Source organism: Patiria miniata, unplaced genomic scaffold, assembly GCF_015706575.1.
Source record: "Patiria miniata isolate m_02_andy unplaced genomic scaffold, ASM1570657v1 HiC_scaffold_18, whole genome shotgun sequence".
NCBI classification, from domain to species: domain Eukaryota; kingdom Metazoa; phylum Echinodermata; class Asteroidea; order Valvatida; family Asterinidae; genus Patiria; species Patiria miniata.
The window spans coordinates 13036961-13053754 of record NW_024037056.1 but is presented as its reverse complement, the minus strand read 5'-3'; the positions used below and the strand labels follow the sequence as shown (position 1 = coordinate 13053754).

The 16794-nt window shown below is 43.2% G+C and overlaps 1 protein-coding gene across 1 annotated transcript in view; it reads right to left on the bottom strand.

Annotated features, from left to right (window-relative positions):
- Positions 1-3629: 3629 nt before the first annotated feature.
- The window catches only part of LOC119725151 (cytadherence high molecular weight protein 2-like), a 41319-nt gene continuing 28154 nt past the window's right edge, over positions 3630-16794 (bottom strand). The window contains exons 12-22 of the mRNA XM_038196511.1: positions 15622-16470; positions 14885-15256; positions 13886-14053; positions 13358-13615; positions 12321-12500; positions 11835-11873; positions 11572-11655; positions 10985-11170; positions 8441-8466; positions 5596-7744; positions 3630-4298 (exon numbers count right to left, since the gene is read on the bottom strand). Coding sequence (XP_038052439.1) covers positions 4026-4298; positions 5596-7744; positions 8441-8466; positions 10985-11170; positions 11572-11655; positions 11835-11873; positions 12321-12500; positions 13358-13615; positions 13886-14053; positions 14885-15256; positions 15622-16470 — 4584 coding nt within the window. The 3' untranslated portion in view covers positions 3630-4025. The remainder of the gene's footprint in view (positions 4299-5595; positions 7745-8440; positions 8467-10984; positions 11171-11571; positions 11656-11834; positions 11874-12320; positions 12501-13357; positions 13616-13885; positions 14054-14884; positions 15257-15621; positions 16471-16794) is intronic.

Genomic DNA, 16794 nt, shown 5'->3' with positions numbered 1-16794 from the left:
AAACGTTTATAAGTTTGATCATTTATTATGACGAGGAGGGCCAGTTGGTGGTAAACCATCACAATTTCTGTCGGTCCTCGAGTAGGGTGGGTTCTTGGGGTTGATGCGGAAAGAGGGCACTGGGTTTCACTACGTGGCTCTGCGGTTTCTAGCCGGAGTAGTTGGACCGGCACTTGTGTGACCATTGTGCCTGGAGATGGTTTTAGAGTGCCGATAAATTATAAGTGAAATTGGCAATCCACTTATGCCGAGGACAGTGGATTGGAAACCGACATTGGAATGAGAGCAGAGCTCTTACGGTTTCGGGAACCACCTGGGCCAGGGTATCACCTTCATTTATGCATCAAGACGTGGACAGTCCAATCCACCTTACTGACTCGGAAGTTCGTAGCAAATCGTTAGGGACTTCAGTTGACATATTCAGATGTTGGATGGAACACAACATCGCTCGATTGAAACATACAGCTACCAAGGGTCGGTGGCCTAATGGGAAATTTGGAATTCAGGTGCACTACAAAGACGCAAAGTCCTTCTGAGGATGTACAATGAAACGAACATTCAATGGTCGGCTCTAAGGTCGGATTTAGGGGAGGTGGTCGGGTGGCTTACCACGCCCCTTCCACCTTAACATTGTTAATAATCTACGTATAACTGGAAAAGTCACACATACATGTATTTCATTTCAAATCTCGGTGTACATTTGTATTTTGAAGGGCCTCGGCACTCTGGAACGTTCGAAGGGCGGGTTTAGGGGAGGTGGCTGAGGCGGCTTACCACGCCCCTTCACTTGAACAAAGCTAATCACAATCTGTTGCTTGGAGGTCACGTTGCGTTATTTCTTTTCCAGAGATAACGTCTTAGCGCACGTCTTAGTTGTGTTAATAGGATCATTTGCATTTATCCCATAAGTACCAAACCTAACTACTATCAAAAACCTTACTTTGATTAACGATCGTATACTGGTACTCAACACCCCGTGAAATATTTCCGTCTGGCTTGGTGTCTTTTAAATGTAGGTGACTTCCAACGATCAGTATTGGCTGATTTTTGGAAATAAACAGTATTAGGACGAAATCGTGTTTCGTGATAAAAAGGTTGGGCATGGTTTTTCAATGTTTTCTCGAAAAGTGTAATATCCACTGGGCTGAAACTTCAACAGGTACCGTAAGCGTTTGAACGTTTTTCTTTGGAGTTTGAGTGGTGTTATTATTGGAAACGATACAAAAAAACGATGATAAGGAAATGATCCCAGATGCCTTTGGTCCCCCAAAACGGTCACTGTCAAACGATAATAACATTTGATGATGTCCCGTCCAAGTTCTAATGATCACAGAACTTCGTCAAACGACTCAGGAACTCCCAAACAATTGCATTAGTGGTAGCAGAGGGGGCAAACACAAGGCAGGTTACAGTTGGGATTTTTTTAAAGGCATGATTCAGTCATCTCAACACAAAATAAACGAGGAATTAGAACAATAACATTTTGTTATTAAGTTCGACCGTTATGTCGCGAACCAGGTACATTCTGTTTAATAGTCACTAGAATAATGCGGGTACAGTATCGTATGGAGTACAATACTTCATAAATAACAGCTTACTAAAACGCAAATAATAACGAGACTTTGGTTAAATAAAATAGAACTAAAATATAGTTATTTACTCAATTATAATACATGTACATTAAGATGACGTTAGTTTCAAACCTAATGAAAGTGTGTACAACACGTGAACATAGCACACGATCCAGCGGGTACAAAACAGCAAGGTATTTCACAAATATTTCGTGGAATATTTCCGATATTTCCCCTAGTATAGGATTCAACCTTACAATACTCTGCGTACTGTTAAATATTATTTCCCGAATGAAGACATCTGAACGCCTTAAAATAATGGATATCAAAAGAGGGCGTAGTTTCAGAGTCGCAAGAGGGCGGTGTTCACAATTTACTATCGCACGTTGCTTTAAATCTAGTCATTTCAATATTTTGTGACTAAATTTTGTTAGACCACGGAGCTATGGAAAAACACCTTTATAAACTAAACACATGTCACTTAATAATCGTTACATACATAATTCACATGATAGGCCTAGCCCAACAACACAATGGATCAGGACACATTGTTAAATTTAACGTAGTGAGAATGATTTAAACAAAACAAAAAAGCTCGTTTTCCCCACCCCCACCAAACATCAAAATAACCCTATACAAATGAAAGGTTCACCTTCGTTGATATTTCCCGTGCCGATTGAAACAAAATAATTTACATATGAAACATTCACGGGTAATACTTCGCCCTTTGACCCCAGATGTCATAAGGTCAAGTGTCACATCAAACGTTATCGCCCGCGCGTTATAACCTTCGCTGTCTCCATGCAATACATTTACAATATCTTCATTCACTGACGACGCAACGTGACTTAAATACTTAAGTTTGATTGGCTAATAGCATATAATTGCAGGAAGTCACGTGCATCTCACAAGCCAATCAGATTGTGCCGGTCATTCTCAATCCAAAAGTCACAACTGCCGAATGTATCATATGGCTGTACATAGGCAGTTGTTATTTAAGGTAAAAGGTAATGTTCCACTTTTTTCACTTTAGAAAAGCAACGCTAAAGACAATATATAGTACATGTGTATTTCCATAATATTCTTAGGCAGGTAACTAAATACCCTGTGAACAAACAATGCTTAAATTTCTGTCACCGAAATTACAAAGTTAATCGGAAACTCTAAAACTTTCTGCAATCAAAGTGTTTCTCGGCATCAAAATGTAAGTTCTATAAAAGTAAGAAAGTTAAAAACCTTTTTCCTGATTCGCGTCGCGTCATTTTTGGCAATTTGTATTTTATTTTCTGCAATCCAAGCAGTTAAGGTGTTCTTGCAACGATTACATCGTTGGAAACAATCAGGGTTGCCAATAAAATGGGTAATCGACGAGTAATTGTGGGAAACAAGAGTTGTGCATGCTTGGCCGTTTGAGGGCGCTATCACAACAATTTCGGGTACAAACTCATTAAATTAATTACTGAGACTGTACAATGAACAGCTTACATTTTCAATGTAAGACAATGTAAATGCAGAATATATGTTCTTTAAAAATGCTTGTTACACCGCCACCAAACGGTCAAATTTCACAGCACTGTAACAATTCTCCGTTTGGGGGGGGGGGGGGGGTAAGCTTTAGATGAAAGGCATCTGCTTACAATAATATTGACCCGACATTATTTTTATGCTTCATCTGAGTATCACAAATTGTCGAGCCAAAAACCATTTCAGTACCAATGCAAATTCCTTCCACTCTGAATTTAAGTTCGAAGGTACCTTCAAAACGTTGCAAGGATGGTTTCATCCAGTGTCATAGGGAATTCAGGTTTGTATAAAAATAAATGTGGACTCACACCCTTAAAACGCTCACCGGAGTTTTCTGCGTTTTGGACATGCGCACTATGGTCAAGGTTACCGTTTTCATGGAGTCAGAATCCCATATAACACCGGTGCTTTCAAAAGTGTATTATGTGAAGCAGAAAGTGCTGTTAGTAGCATTGAGGTGAAACCGTTTATTATCTGCACAGAACAGCGACCAAGATCAAATTACAATGTACATGTGATCTAAACGTCGAGATCTTGTGGTTAGCTCAGAACTGAATAAAGTTTATAGCATAGACTGGTTCCCAGTCCCTCCATCATCGATTCTGACTTCGAATGCAAGGGAGCAGGAACCAGTCTAGTCTGTAATTATTTCCACATTTTTTATCGGATGAGGGCGCTGTTAACGACTCCATTTTTTATGGTACAAACGGACATTGCATTCTCTAATTTTTGTAGATGAAGTAAAGTAAACTTCAATAAACCTGACATTTCCTTCTTCTTTTTTTTACAAAGAATGTCGTTACACTGCTACAGCGTCCCCACTCGTTCAATATGGCCAATTCCAAACCTATACAGAGAAACGATCATCAAGATAGGAGAATGGTTTGAACGCATTATCTTTTCGGTTTTAATAAAAACAAAATCTGTAATTCAGACTGTTGTCTCAACGCCGGACCGTTTCCTCTTAAACTTCCCATCCTCCGTTGAAAACACCGAGTAATTGTCTTGCTCCGTTGCCAAGTCGCAGTCGGAGACGGAGGACCCCGAGGGAAGGCGGTCCGGGTAGAACGGCGCCGGGGGCTCCGCGTTGGTCTTCAGGCGTTTGCTGGCCAGCCAGCGCGCCGGCAAGCGGCGGCCGGTGCTCGGAGAGGGCCGGGGGAAGAGAGCGGTCAGGGCCGGTGCGTTGCCGACTTGGCCGGGGAGCTGTCATGGTCAGTGTACCCAGAGGGAGACGGAGTATGGGTTTTGACATGACACAACGGAGAAGGTAACAAGATGGGAGGAGAGAGTGGGAGGGTGGGAGAAAGGAAGGCGAGAGATTTGGACAAAGTAGTTGCCGCAACCAACCGGGACAAAAGATACAATGGTGGAGAACGGAAAATTAATGACAAAACAGTGCCAAAATCAAAATAATAGCATGCATACATTAAACAAGGACTAATAAGCTAAAGACGGCGACTCTGAATGGGGTTGAAGTAGACACAATTTGATCCTAAGTCTTTCGGAAATATGTTGTAAACTTTTGACAGGCACAAATGTCACGAAATCAACAAATTTACAAGAACGATGTACATGTTTCTCCTTTGGTCTTCTGTTAAATCTAGACTTCTTTAGCATACTTTTTGAAAGTTTCTTTTATATCATACTTGAAGTCGTGAAATTCGGGAACTGCAAAGCACTGTATTATCCAAGGATCTGTTTATCCAGTTTAAAAGTGAGCGTTGTTCTTTTCAAGACAAATTTCCAGTGTAAAAACCTTTGATGCTCAAAAAGTTATCACTTTTTTTAATTGTTGATGTCTATTCAAGTTTTAGAATTTTCTTAAAAATCCGTTTTCACCTTCAGATCTCCCGTCATTGTTAAAACTAAAAGGAAGTTAACAAGCATGATGGGTTAGACATTAAGTGTAAACTAAAGGTTAAAGACCATTTTAGTATTGCACAAAACCGAATTACTGTATTGTTGGAATAAAATGAACGATACAGTAGGATGAAAGAGCAAACGGGTCGAAAATGTGGAAATGGAAACAGGTGGTGTCAACAAACCAAACAAAGTGGTTCAGGGTCAAGTGTGGGAAGGACGAAAGTAATTAAGACAAACCACAAGTCCACAGCAACAATTTTGGGCATTGGAAGAGGGAGGAAAAATACGAAAGTTAATAAGCCAATGTCACAAGACAGCCCGATGCACTGAAAATTGGGTTGGTAAAAACGTATGAATGTGGCTATTGGATTTAATAAGCAGGCTTTAATGAGATATTTGAATTAGTGGCAAAACTCGTGTTATGAAAGCACAATGTTTGGAATAATAGGTGCATGCAGCTAACACCCGGGCTGAGTTGGCTAAATGTAAATGGTTTTGTGTTTGGTTTAGGTATTCTATGATCATCCTTGTTAAGTTTTTACACGGTTAAGTCTAGTATCACTATTGTATGCAAGATGTATTTGCTACCAAACATTCTGGATTAGATGTCCGTTTCTATGCTTTCTTGAGAACCTACCATTTCGTCTAGCGAGGCTGTAGGGGCCGGTTTCAGGGGAGGCTCCTGGCCTGTCTTCCCCTGCGGTTTTTCAACCGTGGTTTTTGCAGCATCAGCTGCCCCTTTATCACTAGTGGAAGAGCTCACCACGCGGCACGTCTCCACCGTGTTCACGGTTTTCTTGGACGATACCACGGTGACGCGGGTAGCGTTTGGCTTCAGCGGGCTGGTGGGACTGGAGGGACTGGTCGGCGGGGCAAAGGTCACGGATCGCGCAGGTGCACCATGGGAAGAGTCACTGGACTTGGGTCGTTTCTTGTGCTTGGACACGATAGATTTTTTGTTGTGTGGGGATCCCGAGTCTGGAGAGGTGGTTAGTCTCCGTGTTGGGGAGACGGCAGCTGATGGACGCTTGGAGCTTGTCACTTGAGTCTCAATCACTTTGTGACTGTGCTCCTCAGTTTTAATGTGAGAGTGGTGCTGGGGGAGTGACACAGCAGGTGCAGCGCTCCACAGGGAGCTCTTAGAGGGTGGGCAGTGAGTCTGGGGACTAGACTGACTGGCTGTAGCGCCACCAACCGTCTCGTTGTTATTAGTCACCGAGACACCGAGTTGCGACGGCCGATGGCAGGGGTTGTTATTGTTATTGTTGGGTTCACGGGCGGTGGTGTTGCTGTCCGGAGTAGATTTGACGATGTGTTGCTGTTGCATGAGCAGACTCGGGGGGAGATCCGAGAAGAAGTTGGCTCTGGCCGAGCGAGGCGAGATCCTCTTACGTCTTGACGTTGGGGACTCTGATTCACTCGTGTGATGGCTCAGGTGATGCAGCTGTTGCACCTCAGACACCGGTCTGGTCTTGGCTTGCATTTGGCTCTTAGTCCGCGGCAACTGACCTGGCAGGACTGAAAGAGGCTCAGCGTTCTGCAAAGCCGTCAACTGGTAAGGTGGCAAGGGGATGTTGAAATTCTTCCCCGAGGCAGAAGAGTGCCTCCAGGTGGGCGGGGGAGACTGGGCCGGGACGGGAACGCTCTCGGACCGCTTGGTCGTGGCGTGGACCTCGTTCATTTTCTTTGGTAGCAGGAAGCCCGGTGGTGCACAGGGGTAGCTGGACACTGAGCGGGGCAGTCTGGGCGAGCCACCGGGGCTGGGGCCCTTGATACCCGGGACTGAGCTAGCGGCTTTCACCGGGGCCGTATTACTGTTTGGTTTGGAAGCACTGGGGGATATAAGCTGCTGACTCTTCGCATGCTCACTTGTTTTGGAGGTAGAAGTGTTCCTAGCACTTTGGGAATCAAGGCCACACGGAGCACTTGCCCCTACGCCCTTCAGAGCCGCGGCTGGAGGGGGCGCACTGTCTTTAAGAAGGGATTGCTTGGTGATGTCCTGCTCCGATGTCGATGGGCTGCAACGTGTGTACAGTTCAGTGTCTGTGTGACGCTCACGATCGCTGTCGTTATCTGAGACATTGTCGGGATCTCGCCTCGGCGACAGAGCGCGGCTGGGCAGAGTCCCGGCGCCCCGCGCCAGGTTCTGCTCAAACATCTTCTTCGTGGACGTCACCCGGCTCCTGTCCATCTCGGCCATGCGTTTCTCCAGGTCCGTCTCGAATCTCACCTCGGAATCCGAGGCCACGGGCGAGGATTTCCGGTCGGTTTCCCGGAGTAGTCCCTGGCCGTCGAACCGACCGAACTTGGTCAGCACCGGCTTGGCGGTGAGCTTCCCCGGTAGTGAGTCCCGTTGCTTGTCACTCAGCGCCGGTGACGAGGACGCCGAGTTCGAGTTACTGTTACTGTTGCTTCCGTGCTCACTACTTTTACTATCCTCGTCCTTCACAGTCCGTTGATCGGATGGGACAGGGGTAGAACACATCCGCTGGGAGAGCTGCACGCGCACCGATGACGTCTTCGGTTCCGGAGTCTGCGCCCTGGGTTGTTTCTCGGGCGAATGTTTCCTGATCGGTTTGGGCGATGATGACGTCAGGATCTCCGCGCTGCGCGTGTGGGAACGGGGGTCGCGTTTACCGCCCTCAAGAGGCGGCCGCTCCGTGGTGATGATCTGAATGGAAGAGGTTTCGGTGGTGGTGTCCTCATACTGTTTGGCTCGCTGGCAGACGGGTTTGGAGTATTTGACCACGGAGGCTGCTTTGGCAACGTCTGAATGTGACTTGGACCTGTTAGAATTGTCACAAAGAAAGGAACCAATATCAGATCAACCACAATTACCAAGGACAGAGAAAACAAAGTAACGGACAACAGATTATTAAGGTCAAACTATTGCCGTCATTAAAATCCTAGCAGCTGTACAATATTTTGTTTTCAGAATCTAATTTCAATGTTTTTAGTACAACCCTTTACGGACAGTGAAAGTTTAAAATATTGCTTACGGACAAGCATCAAACTACAACCATATGGTTTTGTAAAGAAGGAAACAGCAGTCCAGGACTTTCAAAAGGAAATCAAGAACCTAATTTTGTTGATAACCTTCCATAACGTTGTTAATTTTTTTTCTTCAAAATCATGGATAACATTCCGAGTTCTCATCAATGGGCCCGACAGTTACCAACAAATACAATTACAGCAGCCTTCGAAAGAAAAGGGAGGGTATCTGACTGGTAGCAGGCTCGTGTACACTACTGGTCTATCCGGGCAGGGAGCACGACCAATATGGCGGCTGCATAGCTTTACCTTCTTGGGCGTGAAGCACACTCGATCTCAAGTCGAGCCTGAAAACACGTTAGGTCATCCCGTACGATTGCGATTCGTCGGAGGGCCTACAGTTGCAAACACCACACCCCACACAATTTGGAAGAAATACCAAAAAAATACTTTGGTAAGAAAATCAGGACAATATGACACACACTGCCTACCTGTAATCTTTCTCCGATGCAGCCACCTTTTTGAGCGCGTGCGCAGATGAGAGGGCGGGAAATGGAAAATGGAAGAAAAACATGGCCGAGTTAGTACATGCGCAGTTAAAAACTATTGCCACCAACATTTAACTAATGCACATCACTACATGTACATGACATTTTGGTACTACACAGTGCACATCTATCCTATAAGACTATCCTAAGAATCTAAAGAGTGCCTGGCTGCCTGCGATTTGAGCCAAAGGAAGGCCAGATTTTGAAAACATCGATTTTTTTTATTTATACCCACTTTTTTTATTACCTCCGCCAAGGAGGTTATGTTTTCATCGGATTTTGTTTGTTTGTTGTCTGTTAACAAGATAACTCAAAATGTTATGGACGGTTTTGCATGAATTTTTTTTAGTTTTAGGGATGGTCCTGTGTGCAAGTACAAATCGATTAGATTTTGGAAGTGATCCGGATCTGCGTCTGGATGCAGGATTTTTTTAAAGGATTTTTTCACCCATCATAATTATGGAAAACTTTCACCCTGTATGACCAGCTTCGTGTGCGCGGCACTGACCCGGTGACCCTGCATACCTTATCACCCACCTAGTCTAACCACACAGGTCAATGGACTAGACCATTTTCTCAATGGGGGAGCCATGGAAAAGTAGACCAACAGAGGCATATAAATGTACCCTACAAAATGTTTGAGTTTAAGGATATGTTTTAGAAACCACATTTGTGCATTGGTGCTGTGTGTAATGGCGGGAAATTGTTCAGCCTTGGCGGAGCTAGGTATGCACTCTCTTGAGTGCTTTCTAGCTGTCTTAGCAGTAAACACATCAATTTTCTATAACATGCCCCCTTTTATATTTGCAATATTTGTGCTTCCCTTTGAGCACCAGCAGTGTTTAAAGGCTTCTTTTTTTATAAATCCGATTTCCTTCTCTTGCAGAAAGCGCTGAAACATAACTGGAAAAGCATCCCCTCCACCAGAAGCACATTGAAAAGCTGAGTTTGAGACCATTTTGGAGATATTTCAAGAAGGAATTCTAGTCTTACAATATAACAACATCAATCCAATTCTAAGATGCACATGCACAAGACATGTTGCTGATGTTCGTAAAATAAACAAGATCAGACCGGCATGCCACAAACAAATAACAAACGTATGCATACTAATTTTCTTTTTGAAAATTGTCGAGAAACGGAAATTCACGTGCAATAAAGCAAAAGAGTTGCAGGCAAAGTAGCCCAAGCTGAACCAAAGAAAGAACAGAAATTAAAAGGGTGGAATTTTGTTGGAAATTAACGCTAACTTAACAAAAGATGAACTTCAGTTTAAAATGTTGTCTACATAGTGTTCTAATTGACTATAGAAGGGAAACTTTTGATCATGACATATGATTGAAGAAGCTTACTTTAATTCAGGACATGCATTATGGGAACGAACTTAACAATATTAAAACAAGAGTACCGAAGTCTGACATCAGCGGTCTTTGTTCTGGTTCACGCGCTGGCTCGCGTGCTGATGTCTTCACGCACTTAAGCTTTGGCGTGAACCATGACGTTTGTTTATGGTGTGAATCAGGATTTCCCATTGTTCCTCTTCCCTTTTCTTTTGTTTATATTCTAACTTTTTTTGCAACAGCTCTCATTGGTTTTGTTCACGTTTTCTAATCGAGATCGTCCTCGATTTGGTTCCTGTCCTCGATTCACCGATGATGTTGCACGTGTGTGTCCTCAATTTGCACCATAAACAAACGCCAGACCACGCGGCACACTTCGGTAGTCTATTGTATTGTGCAGTTGGAGGCTTGTTGATACGAGCTACGGCAGAATCAGAGCGGGTACAGGTACGGGGAAACTATGGTACTACATGTACATGTTACACCGTGTGACATCTGGAACGCGCGCTTTAGATTCCATTCAATGAAATGTTGTTCAGCTACAATAAGTTTATAATGTTTACAGATCAATCGCTGAACATCAACATGCAACAAATATAAGGCTGAAGTAACCCTGAAAAGTTGATACGTTTATGGGCAAATTCACAAGAGGAGTTTATGGGCAAATTCACAAGGGGATTTCAGGTTGGCGCAGTGGTTCTTTTCTCGCCTTCCACCGCTCTGGCCCGGGTTCGATTCCTGTCCTGGTCCACATGAGGATTGGGTTTCCAGTCCCAACCTGCCTCCGGGGGTTTCCTCAGAATATTCTTCTGGGTTTTCCGCCCATTTCTGAAACTGTAATTTCTTCTCATTGTCTCCCTCTCTAGGCCTACAGGTTCCTTTAGTTTTGTGATTCATTACTCCACTACTCGTTACTAAAATTGTAATACTTCTATCTTAGCAGAACTTTGCTTATAATTCAATCTGTCGTTTGGACAAGAAAATTAACATCAGTTCGCTAAACTTCATGGTAAGTTGTGTGTAATGATATAGAAATTTAAGGAATGTTGGTGTCAATTATTTATGAAAAGTAGCGTAACAATTGAGGGCATTAGAGTCAAATATCAGAAAGAGAAAGAACTTAAGAGTAAAAGCAAAATGCAAGAACCTCGTCAAATGCGTTCTTAGCCGACATGCTATCGGATGCTTTGATGACGTCAGGCACTTCTTGCGCATGGGCAAGCTCATCCTTCCCAGCATGCTCTGGCACCTTTTCTTGCATCCGACGCACGAGGTCGCTCTTTTCCGTTTTGGGCGGGGCGGCCTTCTCGCTGGACATTTTGGTTTCTTTAATCTGAATACAGTATTAAAAGTGCTGCAAATTGGATTTCTGCTCTATTTTTATATTTGAAATTTGTACAAATTTTGAGCCCCAAAAAAGAAGGGAAAAAAAACAGAATTAGAAATTAGTTTGCGTATGATACTCTGTTAAAATTGTTGCAAGCGTTTACAAGCTTTTTTGTTTAGTCTTCAACAAGCGAAACATTCACAGCCTATCTCCGTTTGGTAAGATCAAATCCATAAACTGTTAGGATCAATAATTTATTTTGCGATACGGAAGTAGGCATTTCCGTTTATTGCATAATGGCTCTTACGTTTTCGTTTTTAACTCAAAAATATACCAGTAAATGTACATAAAAAAACACGTGTAAATATTAAAGAATGACTGACCATACCAATTTGTAAACAACTTACCGTCATCTCTTGAAACCCTTTAGTGGGCGGCTCTGCTGCATACGATCGGCTTGGGCTGGAAGGCGCATCAGTTTTACTAGATGTCTGTAAAAACGAGAATATAGAACTCTGATCATAGTCGACAAATAAATTTGTTTTGGTATCTTACGAAACTAGCAAATTCGTGATATTTTATACTCTAATAATATAAAAACATGTTTGCATTTCTGTATACGTGTTAAGGTTTGGCTCGAAAAACTTGAAAAGGAATTCGGAACACGTACCTGATTCGTAGAAGCATCACTCATTCGTAACTTTTGCAGCTAAAAAATAAACAGAAATAATATAATTTTCATTTAACGAAACTCTCTTGTACTATCGATTGCAATTGGAAAATAACTATCAATTTAAGACAAATGATGGAAATAAAAAGGGCTTATGCAAATAATAAATTAAATAACATAATAACACATACAAATAATGTATACATTAAAAGCTAAAGCAAAATCAAATGAATCAAATTAGGTTTTGCCCTTCACTCCATCTTATTACAAAATCAAATGTAAAACAACTTTTTTTTAATGACAGGTAAATATATTTCTTGAAGTTGTATATACTTTTCATTTCCTCTAAATTTACAAATATAAAAACGGATACGAATGAATGTGTATCAATAATAGTGTGTGTATATCAGTTTCAAAATCATAATTATGTATCAAGAATTTTACATTAAATTGTCACAAGTTAAAGTTTTACAAATTCTACCATACCTCCTGTATCATTGTCTCGATCCTATTGTGTTCCAGTCTCCGTGAGGTTAGACTCCCCTGCAGTCGTTTTTGCAGGTCTGCCCTCTCGCTTCGCCACAGGTCTCGGTCTCGCTGGTAGCGCTGCTCCAATTGGCTGCTTCGCTTCTGCATGTCCTTCATCGTCTCCATCTGCTCCTCAAGCTGATATCAAACGATCACAATGACAGTAGTCATACAGTATTTGCAACAGATGCTTTACAACAGAATCCACGCATATACACTTTCTTAGCATCTTACAAGAGGAAGTTTAAATATATTGTTCTCACTTGTTACAAAGAGCATGTTCTTCCGTTTTGATTTATCGGCCAATTTAAACAGATTGATTTAATATCCAGTTATTTGAAATACAGCTTGATTGTTCCTACTGAATTCCATTGTGCACATTTGCGGATTGTAGAGGTCCTCCTATGCACGGAGAAAGAGGCCTCCCCCTAAAAGTTGCAACAGTTTTGGACAGTATTAGCAGGGCGAAGGTTGAGGCATCCTCAGTTGATTATAATTCACATTTATTTACCAATTCATGTCACTGACATTATACCACGTCTACTCACCGTTCTGCTAAACAGGCACTTATTTTCTCCCCTAGCGGTTGCATTTGTAATTTTTAACCAAAATTTCACGGGAAGTGGTATTCCGGCAATCTCTAAACTTTACTTGTTTGAAATTCCTGAATTTACCTGTCCGTTATGCAAAGTTACACGAGAAACGTTATTTCAACGTGATTTTCCGATTTTGTGTGAAGTTTTTATACATATTCGCCTAGAAAAAAGGCTAAAGCCACTCTAGGTACAGTGCTTCAAGGGAAATACAAAGAAGAGTCAGTACTGAGGAAAACTGAAGGTAGGAATTAACATTTCTTTTGGAAAAGGATAGATCATATAGGATGGAGGGAAACAAGCAATATGCAAGGAATTCCAAAGAGATTTAGCACCTGTCCTGTGACGGAGTTTAGATTTGGACTTTATTTGACAACGACTCTGCTTTGACGATATAGTTACCTCTTTGATGGAGTCTGAGAGTTGCTGCTTATCCTCCTCCCATTCCTTCTTCTCCTTAGCGAACCTCTCCTTGGCCATGTCCAGCTCCCTCTTCATCTTGCCCTGACGCGCGTCAGCCTGCCTCCGCGTCTCCAGAGAGTTCTGGTTAGCCTCGGCCACCAGTCGTCGGTTGTCAGCCCGCTCGATGTCCCACGCGGCCTGGAGCCGCACCTGGAGCTCTTCCAGTTTGACCTTCTTTAGTTTAGTCTGCTGCTCAAGCTGTCAATAAATTTTCAAATTTTCAGAAGCGATAGTCTTCAAAGTTCCTCTTATACTGTAATTCATATGTACTTTATACTCGGGTATTAGGATCTCGTGAGAACACAAATCACAAGATTGTCCTGTTTCAAATCATTTAAAGGTAGTAAAACAAGGAGTCATGTTTAACTAGCTTTACAGAACTCTCTTCGCAATCCACCTCTATGACCTGGTTTGAATCCTATCCTACAAATTAGATCCTTTCATTCCTCTGAAATTATCACTCTTTACCTTTCCTATCTTAGCCATGAGTTCGTTCTTCTTGACGTCCCAGGAGGCTTTCTCGTTGGCGTAGCTCCTCTGCAGCGCGTCGCAGCGCTCTCGCTCGGCGGCCAACTGGCCGCTCAACTCCCGCCTGTCTCGCTGGAGCTCGTCCGCTAGCTGCTTGGACCTCTTGGCCTGTTACAACACAAGCAAAATAATCAAAAGGGAATGTCATATCTGAATGCCTGAATTGACTTTAATTAAAGAGGAGACAGGATGGTTTTAGAGATTAAACTTGACATCCGATAAAAACAAGCTCATGAGAAATGGTTGACTATTTGGTACTCTTCAACCTATTTAAAGTTAGATTTACTGCTTATACAGTAACCTTATATCAGCAAAGAGATCATCTCATTTACATCCAAGAACGAAATAGACTAGTAAAAGAGCAGGATCCATTTATTGTTTCCCTACATAAAAAAGGTCCATCTTTTTGCATTGGCCTGCATGAATCCGTAAAGTCCTAAACCAGAACTATACATGACTTATACCAGACTGTTACAGACCACTGAAATAAATGACTGTCCATGCACTTTAGTACTGTGAGCAAGAGACGGTCGGCTTTGAATAGAGCAGTTTACAATTTCTTCCTTTGAAGAAAGCCCTGCATTTTTGATATTCTGTGTTTCGTTCGGCCCCATATCTATTAAATATTATTAGAAATGCAATGTGTGATTCTGTGGCATGTGTGTACGTGATTATGTCGTCGAGACTAATTACTGGGAAAATGAGGTTTTAGTGGAACGGTATAAAGTGGTAGATTTGCAGGTACACTATGCGAATAGCAAGTTATAGAACCGATGGTGATTATTGTAAACGACTTTTCAGATAACTCTGTCCGTCCTTGGGAAGTTGTAAACTTTGGCTACTTTAATTATATGTAGGCCTAATTGACGCATGTCCTTTGATAAAGTCCTGTGGTATGTGACCATTTATGGCACCTCTTATGTATACTGATTTTCTTACCGATAGAGATTCCTTCTCAGCCGTTTGTCTCGCTGCCATCTTATCTTCCACAGAGCTTTCAGCGATCGCTTTCTGCTCTTTCGATTCCTTCTGCGCCGCTTCCAGATCCCGCTTCGCGTCCACCTTCTCCTTAGTCTCGCTCTCCAGCCGCGTCTGCAGCCGCGCCAGCTCCTCCTTGAAGTACTTAGACTCCGCCTCCAGCTTGAAGCGGCTGGCGGCGATCTCGGCTTTCCAGATCTTCTCGTCCCGCTGGTACTGAGAGTGGATCTCCAGTCGGGCGTTCTCGATGCGGCGCGACTGGTTGTCCAGCAGACGTTGGAGGCGCTCTATCTCTTTGGACTGATTCTTCAAGTCACTCTCCTTGTCTTCAATCTACATGTACATGGAGGACATTTGTAACTTGGTTTTTATTGATGATGAAATAAATGAAAATCCTTAAACAGCTGAAGTTGAGCATCAGTTCAAAAAGGGCATCAAGAGATTCTCAACAACAAATTAATCATGACTCCTAACAGGTTGTAAGAAAAGTTGTATTTAGACATCGAAATACGGCCTCCTATTTGAAAGGAAAGGTGCAAGGATGTACAATCTACATTTAATAAGGGACTGGGGTTTATAATTAGCCTGAAATGGGTCACGAAGTCAGCTTAATTGTTATAACTTTTTTTTAGGAGAAAGCAAAAAGTACCGGGATCCTTATAGTTGTTGGGGAATAGCCACCAGATTTGTAAACTAACCTGTTTGAGCAGACGTCTTCTCTCATCTTTGAACTTGGCCTCGCTGACTTTATGCGTCTCCACCAGCTCCGTGGCTGCCTCTATTCTCGACATCAGCTCATTGGTTCTCTTCTCAGAGCTGGTCTGAGCCTCGCGTAGCTTCCCTCTCAGATCGGTGATGTTGTTGACAAACTCCGACTTCTCCGCCTTCCAGGCGTCTTCCCGAGTCATCAAGGAGGTCTGGAGAGACTTGATGTTGGCGACAAGTTTGGAGCGGTCGCCCTCCCACGACGCGTCTCTGGCTTTCAGGCTGGACTTGAGCTTCTCCAGGGCTTCCTGCAGCTCGCTGCGTTCTGCTTTCCAATCCTTCTCCCGGCTGGCCAGCTTGGTCTTCAGTTCTCGCATCTCGTTGGCCAACCTGGTGTTCTCAGTTCGGAGCTCATCCTCGCCATTGCGGGCGCTCTTGATGAGTTCAGCCTTCTCTTTGCTGCGCGAGTCCTCCTGCAAGCGAAGCTGCGCGTCCATGGCGTGTATGGTGCCCCTACTCTGCTCCAGTTCTTGCTCCATGAGCTCCACTTTGGCCAGGACCTCTTCCAGTTGCCGGTTCTTGCTGCGCAACTCTACATCCTTCTCGTCCAACTCCAGCCGGCCCTCGGAGGAGGTGAGGTTGAGCTGCTGCTCGTGTACCTCCGTGAGTTTGGCCATTTGGGCCCGGTAGGAAGCCTGCAGGTGCTCGAGTCGGGTTTCGGCTTCTCGGAGTTTCTCTTCGCGGTCTTTCTCGTTGTCTTTCAAGGTTTTCATGTAAGTTTCCAGTTCTACTGTTCTTTCTTGTAGAGTCCGCTTCTCGAGTTGGAACTGGCCGAATTCGTGCTGAGGAAGAAAAACATTTACAGTACTTTACAGTGGAATATGACTGAATTTGTTTACTGTGTTCGAACAAATCCAACTCATCAAAGAGGAAATAAGCTTCGGGAACTCTGCAGAGCTAAATAATTTTTAAACACAGCCAATTTTCAAAAATAGCCTTCAGTAGAGATAATGTGCTGTCAAAAATCCTCGATTTCAGTTATGAGGCTGTCAACATCTCTCCTAAGACTGGTGACACACGTAAGCTTCTGTTTTGTTTAAAAATGGCAAATGAATTTCGGACGTTCGCGTGGGTGAAAACTGAATCTTCACTCGGATATTACAATT